Source organism: Silene latifolia, chromosome 3 (genome assembly GCF_048544455.1).
Source record: "Silene latifolia isolate original U9 population chromosome 3, ASM4854445v1, whole genome shotgun sequence".
Lineage (NCBI taxonomy): Eukaryota > Viridiplantae > Streptophyta > Magnoliopsida > Caryophyllales > Caryophyllaceae > Silene > Silene latifolia.
Genome location: NC_133528.1, coordinates 146025756 through 146033920, shown reverse-complemented (window position 1 = coordinate 146033920; position 8165 = coordinate 146025756). Strand labels below are relative to the sequence as shown.

General features: G+C 37.3%; 2 protein-coding genes across 3 annotated transcripts; one reads left to right on the top strand and one right to left on the bottom strand.

Moving 5' to 3' along the window:
- The first annotated feature begins 440 nt into the window (after nt 1–440).
- LOC141648315 (uncharacterized) lies at nt 441–1690 on the top strand. The gene is made up of 2 exons (XM_074456867.1): nt 441–597; nt 712–1690. Exons 1-2 carry the CDS (start codon nt 441–443, stop codon nt 1509–1511), a joined length of 957 nt encoding a protein of 318 aa, XP_074312968.1. The 3' UTR covers nt 1512–1690.
- Nucleotides 1691–2397: 707 nt separating this feature from the next.
- Nucleotides 2398–7060, bottom strand: LOC141648313 (uncharacterized). 2 transcript variants are annotated; one of them, XM_074456863.1, is made up of 8 exons: nt 6771–7060; nt 5212–5417; nt 4487–5060; nt 4184–4391; nt 3774–3881; nt 3552–3689; nt 3393–3462; nt 2398–2861 (listed from the first exon to the last, which is right to left on the bottom strand). In XM_074456863.1, exons 1-8 carry the CDS (start codon nt 7007–7009, stop codon nt 2758–2760), a joined length of 1647 nt encoding a protein of 548 aa, XP_074312964.1. In that variant the 5' UTR covers nt 7010–7060; the 3' UTR covers nt 2398–2757. The 2 variants fall into 2 exon arrangements, with proteins under 2 accessions (XP_074312964.1, XP_074312965.1); XM_074456864.1 differs by lacking the exons at nt 2398–2861; nt 3393–3462 and having other exon boundaries at nt 3556–3684.
- Between the last annotated feature and the right edge of the window lie 1105 nt (nt 7061–8165).

Genomic DNA, 8165 nt, shown 5'->3' with positions numbered 1-8165 from the left:
TAGAAGAAAGCCACCCATTAATTAATGTTTTGCCAGCTTAACATGTGGACCATCCTGAAGAAAAATATTTGATCACAAATCAGCTTCAATAATTCACCAACTCATAGGAAAGTCAGTGATCATAACCCCCATCAATCAATATTATACCATTACAAGTACACCTATAGACCATCACTAACATTGATGTCTCAATCATAAAGATTGAATTTTTATACCAACACATTTTATAACTAAATAATATTTTTTTTGGAAATAATAATAAATTGACTATTACAGATGTATTCTCCTTGTTATCCTCTGGCCTATTTGTAGTTTGGAAAACTACTTCTCAACTGATCTTGTGTGCTTATATTAATATCCATCCTGTGTGTACCAGTCTTCAACAGAAGAACAATTATCTTAGTTTTCAGATTGTTGGTCTTCTTTGTTGGCAATTAAAGATGGGTGCTCATGTTTCGAAACAAATCGAAAAGAGAAAATCACTCAGAGTCGAGAAGAAGACTTTGGTTGATCTTAAACAAAGTTGTGGTTGTGATTATCCAGGATGTGAGTACCGCCCAACTGATCGGAAAAACTGGATGGCAGGCCTTGATCCAGGTAGCGACTCTTCTCCGAGATGTGGTCTTAAGTATTCCTCGAGTATTTATATGGTTAATTAATTTCTCTTCTCATATATGAAACCGTCTTATGTATGTTTTTTGTTTGATATAGGGAAGTTGACGATAAACAAGATTGTATGGCCGGGTACCCATGATTCTGCCACCAACAAGATTGGCATACCTTTGATTACACGTCCTTTTGCCCAATGCCAATCCTTGTCCATCTATAAGCAGCTCGTGAGAGGGACGAGGGTACTTGACATTCGGGTTGAAGAGAATCGTCGGATTTGCCATGGCATCCTTAAGACATATAGCGTCGATGTGGTTCTAGACGACGTGAAGAAATTCCTATCTGAGACAACATCCGAGGTTATCATCCTCGAGATCCGGACCGAATTTGGGCATGATGATCCTCCTGAATTCGACAGGTACCTCGAGGAAAAACTTGGGGATTACTTGATTCATCAGGATGATCATGTCTTTGGTAAGACTGTAGCTGAGTTACTCCCTAAACGGGTCATTTGTGTATGGAAGCCGAGAAAATCCGCAGCTCCTAAACATGGTAGCCCACTTTGGAGTGCCGGGTATTTGAAGGATAATTGGATTGATACTGATTTGCCATCAACCAAATTTGAGAGCAATTTGAAGCACTTGAGTGAACAACCACCTGTGTCATCTAGGAAGTTTTTCTACCGGGTCGAAAATACCGTCACCCCTCAAGCTGATAACCCAATTTTATGTGTGAGACCTGTGACGGATCGGATCCATGGATATGCAAGGTTGTTTATGACTCAGTGCTTTTCGAGGGGCATTGTTGATCGCTTGCAGGTTTTATCCACTGATTTTATTGATACTGATTTTGTGGACGCTTGTGTTGCTCTTACCTCTGCTAGGATTGAAGGGAAGGTGTGATTTTCAGAATCGATTTCGTCATCGTTCTTGTTTTCTTCCATATTCATTGTTTATATCAAGTGCATATCAGTATGGGTTTTAAGTTAGATCTATTCATCTGTAAATTGTGGTTTTTTTTTTTGTTGTGAATTGTGGAAGATATTGTGATTTGATTTGTTAAGTAAATTTGTTTTTTTTTTTTAGGAGCACTCTTTTTTTTTTATAAGATCGCTTAGATGCTTAATTTTCTGGTATTACTGATCTTTGGACGCTAATTCCTCAAGCTCCTCATTGTAAGGAGAAAAACATGCTAAAAAAATGCTGTTTTGGGGTCAAAATTTAGGGGGGTTAACGAGACGAGCCGAGCCCGAGCTTGGCCTTCCTCGGCTTGTGCTCATAAAGTAAAATTCGAGTTCGAGCCGATCTCGAGCTTACCCGAGTTTGAAAAAATTGTGCTCGTAATCAAGCTTGCGAGCTTTAATGCGAGCTCGAGCCAAACTCGAGCCCACTCGATCCTATATATAATTGTTGAATTGTCGTTTTTTCTCTCTCGATATGTTCAATAACAAGACTCGAAAGTTTTATATATAAAAATTGGAAAATCAATAAGACATTTTTTATATGTGTGATACATATATAATCATGACAAATTTTTTTTATAAAATATGAGTAATATCTCATCTAGTTACACAAGTTCGAGCCACTCACGAGTTTTTCGAGCCGATCCAACGTTTGCTCGACTTGACTCGTTAAGCTCTCGAGCCGAGCCCGAGTCCGAGCCAAGCTCACACGAGCCGAGCTTTGACTAAGCTTTGACCGAGCCGAGCTCGAGTTGCTCGCGAGCTGTCTCGTCTCATTAACAGCCCTAGTCAAAATACACAGACTGTAATCTGGTGTTGAGATCACAAATAAAATTATAATGGACATTGCTCAATGAAATTTGTGTGAACAAAGAATTACAACGATTATCTTTTAATTCCTATAATGAGAAGATAAGCTACATTGTTCCATGCTACAATTAAATGAAACACAATGAATTAAGCTATTTAGACTACGTTCCTTCGACATTGTATGTTGAGTGTAGAAGCAACACATCACGATACTTCATCTTAGGCCAAAAACATGATCTTTTTCTCTCAAAAGTTGCTGATACGCACATATATCCGCTGTAGTTGAACTTGTGGACATGAACTCAAACTCAGGTGCTTGTTTGGAATTACATGCTCATGGGAGTCATGGCATTGTTTCTTAACCATCTGAAATTGGATCATCTTTTCTGTGGTTGGAAAACAGGACCTATGATAACCTTCTCTTTACAAAATTTATGCTTCAAAAATTCTTCAAGTTGTTGAAATATAGATGAGAAAACTTCTGAAAAGATCTCAACAGGGAACACAAAATCAGCTATGCTCTACTTGACAAACTAAATAATTCACAAGATTTTCTGTGTTGCCAATACAAGTTGGTCAGACTACCAACAAGACAAGAGAAAGCTTAAAATCGGGAAAAAGAATACTTGGGCAATTCTAGAAACGGTAATAAATCTTGGTTTGAGACTTGGCGTTAGACAGTAAAAGCGCCATAATCTTGGTTGCTACATTATAAACATGGCCAATAGTGTATCGATATTCAACATATTGTCATGATGACCTTCAAAACCTTGATAACTCGGTCGTGATTCTATAATACACTCAAGGAAAGGGTTTACCACTCTTTGAGAGATAAGATTAGCAGATTCTTCTCCAGAAAATACGCACTTAAATAAACCACGGTCAGGGTGGTTCTTTCTTTAAAGATCGAAAAAATTAGTGCACGCTAAAGTTGGAAATGAAGGAATTTTTTTCTGCATAAAACCATGTAAAGTTTTAGCAAAGCAAGTCGTTAAAATTCACGAAGATGTACCTGAAAGAGGGCTGTCTCGTTGCTGTAATGATCCTTTTAGCAAAAGTGTTCCTGGAATCTGCTGAAAGACCTAAAGACCCAGCAAAATTATACAACTTTTAGTTTTAGTGGGGAGAAAAAAGTTTATAAACACTTGTAAAAGCCAGAGTCAAGCCATACTGAAATTCGGAAAGACAAGTTCACATCTGAAGAACTTGTGCCAGATGGTTCAGCCATATGCTTGCAGCTCGAAACTTCGTCGAGGTTTTTGGGATTACTTTTCAAGATTGCATCACAGTGATCTTTCGGGGCCCTAACCTAAGCACAACAAAATGTCTTTAATTCCAATTACTTGACAATTGGCACAAAACATGAACGAGAGAAACGCCCAACTAAACTCACGTCCACTGTAAATGAGGCGGCATTGGATTTGCAAGATACACCAAAGCGGGTAAAGAAAGATTCCACTGATTGCAAAACACCGAAGGCACTGCTTTGACGCTGAAGACCCTACAAAGAAACAACTCGTGATCAAAAGTAGCCATAAGAAATGGAAGTAGAACAAAATCAAAGATAATTAAATAAAAGAGGGGAAGAGAAAAAGGAAAACGAATAATGAACTTGCTACAAGAAAGCTATAGAGAAGAAATGGAGTCATGAAGGCTCTAATCACGAATCATTGGAACAAAATCATTCACCTAGAATGGCCTGCTTGCCTTGCTAAGCTTAAAAAATTTCATGCAATGACGAGAAGAAACACTAGCAGTGGAGAATTTGGAAAGGAACTTTAAGAAAAATCTGTATGAGCTTACCTCAAGCATAAATGACAGCTGACTCTTCTGGCACCCATGGGAGGTTACAATTCTTTTGGCAGGAGACATGAATGACCAGGCGATCCCCCATCTACAAGTTTGACCTTGAACAAACTCGGTTGTTTTTACAATCGTGACTCCCACTTCACGAAGTTTTGATGTCAGAGACTTAAGGTTTGACTTCTTCCCAACCATTGAAGTGTACCACCTGGAAGCAAAGATTAAAGAAATTCAGACTAAGTCGATCGAAGGTCCACATAACCGCAAGCACACACCAAACTAACCCATGTAGAAATTATGTACCGAAATGACTGCTTTAGAGTGACACTATCTTCAATAATACGGCTAATAAAAGCCCTTTCCCCGCCTGGGCAAGCCATTTCCTCTGTCGTCCCACCACAAGAAGTTTTTGGATTGAGTCCTGCTTCCTCCATGCTTTCAAAAAATGGAGGATTGCACATACAGAAATCAAACTTCTCTCCTTCCTTAACCACACCTACGAGGATAGGAGGCCCATGATAACCCTTATCTACATCAGACTGCTTTAAAACTGTAGTTGATAGTCCGGGTTGTGCGTCATTTTCCCTTGTTTCAGTCAATTTTGGAGTTTGTTCCCCATCCAATAGCTCAACATCATTGAATTTATCCAAAAACCTGCTAAGTGCAGTCTCATCTGGCTCTGTCATCTTCAGTGAAACATAATCAGTAGAAAGCTCCTTCCTTTGGTCATCACCCTCGGCCTGAGTACCATTTAATTCTAATGGTACTACACTAATAGGGCTAGTAACTTCAACCCTTCTGATTTCAATCAAATCCGAAATTTGGGGATTACTTTTCACATTTTTGTCAGCCCACTCTAAGGCAACATCAGTTACATCTGCAGTCCATCACCATACAGCTAAATTAGGCAAATAGGAAAGCTGAAAAACGAAGGGAAAAAACGCGGTCAATAGACAGAGTTAGCAAGTGGAACGCTTCCATAGTTCAGCTCCATTGAAGGGACTGTTTTAAGAGCTAATTTAGCATACCTGAGCCAACAAAACTCCAGCCCAATAACGATGCACCAAGAAGAGGGTAAATGCAATTTGCTCCAGTTCCAATATCAAAACCCCTCACTTTATCTCCATCAACATTGTTTTTCTCAATAATGTCAGATGCCAACAGATCTTCAATCCAATGAATGTAATTTGATCTATTGGGCACGGTTGGACAAAGCTGCCCATCGGGAATCCACCTGAGTTACTAACAATGGTCATCAATCAATCAACAAACCCCAACCGCGACTCCACCAATAAAAATACGAAATAATAAGATCATATTGAATGGAAAAGCAAATGCAAAGTTGAGAAGCTCTACTTGGTACCCTCTTCGGAGTCACTGGGTAATAATTTGGCAAGTTTAAATCAAGGATAGTAAATTAGTAATAGGATTGTAGCTTCAGAAAAACATTTGCAAGATCAAGTGGTCAGATACCTCTGCAGTTTTACTTTTACCCCTACCAGCTCACACAAGCTAAAAGGTTACTTCTTAAAAAACATAAGTTTGCATAGAAAAACCTTTATTTTTGATAGAAAACTTGTTAAGTCATAACGTCTAGTCTGCATCAAAGCAAATAATGAGATAAAACATCATCAGGAACCTTCAAGTGTTCAACACAAGTAAGAAATACGGAAAAAATTAAACAATGGAAAGCATTTTTTGTTAACTCCAGTGCTAGTCGCTTCGTTTAGTCAGTCTCTAAGTTTACTCCCTCCGGATTGTGCAACCACTTGCTAAGAGAACAATGAAATTTGTCACACCATGCCTTCGCTAGAAACCAATTCTTAGATGTATATAATAAATTTATCACAGCTCGTATTACTCGACTACTAGCATACTGGCCAGCCCACCAAACTTCTTTCCAAGAGCATAAAATCTTGTGGGTGTGGTGGGATCTCGATTTTCAGCCATATTGTTATATCATGCTATCAGCCCATTCATCATGATTTATCTTCTGGAGATATGATGCCCAGGCAATTGGCCTGCAAAAGTTTCAAGTCTAAATGTATCCCAACTCCCAAAAGGCCAAAACATTGACATATCACTGGTTCTATTAGCGCGGATTGGACGTAGCTCAGTTATTGTCTTAACTTAAGCTACATTAAACAAGTCACCTAGCTTAGCTCGTAAAGTCATTGGATATCGAATTTTGCTTATTTCCAAGTCCACATAGGCTCTCATCTTATGAACTCAATTGCAGTTCACCTCAATTACTTCAAACCGGTTCAATTCTTGAAATAAGTTCAGTTCAGTTCCGTTCCGCTTCATTCATTGTTCCAGTATATCAAAAATATAATCCATGTTCATACACATATTCAAGCTTCTCACAAAACCATTATAAAGATCACAAATTTAAGCAAACCCACCAAAAGTAACATGATAAAAACCCTAAAAATGAGAAATTTACCAATATTAAAATCAAAATTCATACACATACTGACATACATAAACATAATCAAGCTTCTGCAAAAACCCATTACAGAGATCACAAATTTGAGCAAACCCATCAAAAATAACATGATAAAAACGCTGAAAATGAGAAATTTACCAGTTAATTGAATGATCATGAAGGAGAAGAACACGAGTGAGCTCACGAGTAGCATTAAAATCAGTCCAATCAATTCTAGGACGAGCATTGTTATGAGAGTAGAAGACAAACTGAGTAAAAGAAGGATAAATTGATGCAAGAAGTGAAAAATCAGGTGGATTTTCAGCGTATTTGTTGCGTGGATGTATGCTTCTTTCTTCTTCCCTTACTCTTTTCCTCTTGTTCTTGTTTCCCCCCATTTTTTTTGTCAATTGTTTTACCTGCAAATTTGAGTAAATGGAGCTGGATAGTTATTGTTATTGGGTTTTGTAGAAAGTTTTGGGCTTGAGTGTATCGAAAAGAAAATGAGATAGCGTCATTCAGTTATACCGAGTAAAGCTCCGTTTGGCAAGGCATTTCAGGTACTTGATTTGGTCAAAGTAGCTTATTTGACCAAAATTTCAGGTACCTTATTTTTTGAAGCCGTTTGGCAAGTAGCTTATTTAATTAAATAGAGTAGCATTTGAGAATTCAGGTATCTAATTTGATTTGAATTTTCGTTTTTACCCCTTAAATATATACTATTAAATAATTATCATATCTTTTTACGTCATTTCATCAAAATCAATTAGCTTTTCAATTAGTTTGCCAAATATTTTTTTTATATAATCAGCCACCTTATCAGTTCCTAATTTTCAGCTACCTTATCAGTTACCTTTTCAGGTTTCAGTTAGCTTTTCAGTTTTCAGCTACCTTTTCAGGTTTCAGCTACCTTTTCAATTAGTTTTACCAAACAGAGTCTAACTATGAGAGATTGATATCAAAAACTTTGTATCACTCGGTGATTATTTAGACCTATAAACGGGTCATGTGATTTAGTTTTGAATCAGGTTAAATCATTTCACTTTTATTCTGGTTAATCTTATTATTGGTTTCTATTTGATTTCGATCGAATTAATTTTAGCTAGCCACATTAATCGGTTTGTGCTATTTCGAGTCGGGTTCGAAAGGGACATATCAATATCGGTTTAGGCGAGTTTCAGATCATAACTTTCTGGAGTGAGAGGTTAACAAATTGCCTAAATATTCCTTATATTTTTCAATTTGAATGTAATAACTCAAAGTATCACCAACAAATAAATAATCTAAGAAAATACTTGTAAAGTGAAAGTGTTTTTATGTGAAAATAAATAATTTAACTTTGGTCAATCGGTTTAGTTATTATCGGTATATATATTTAGGTTCACATATTTTTCTAGTCCATTAAATTCGGTTCAATTTCAGTTTGATTCATTGAATGAGTACTATTCAGAAACCAGATCCATAGATTCTTTGTGTTGACCCTGCATCACACTTCGGAGAGTACATTTGACCATATGAATCAAATGCCATATATATTAGAACTAGTTTTACAGC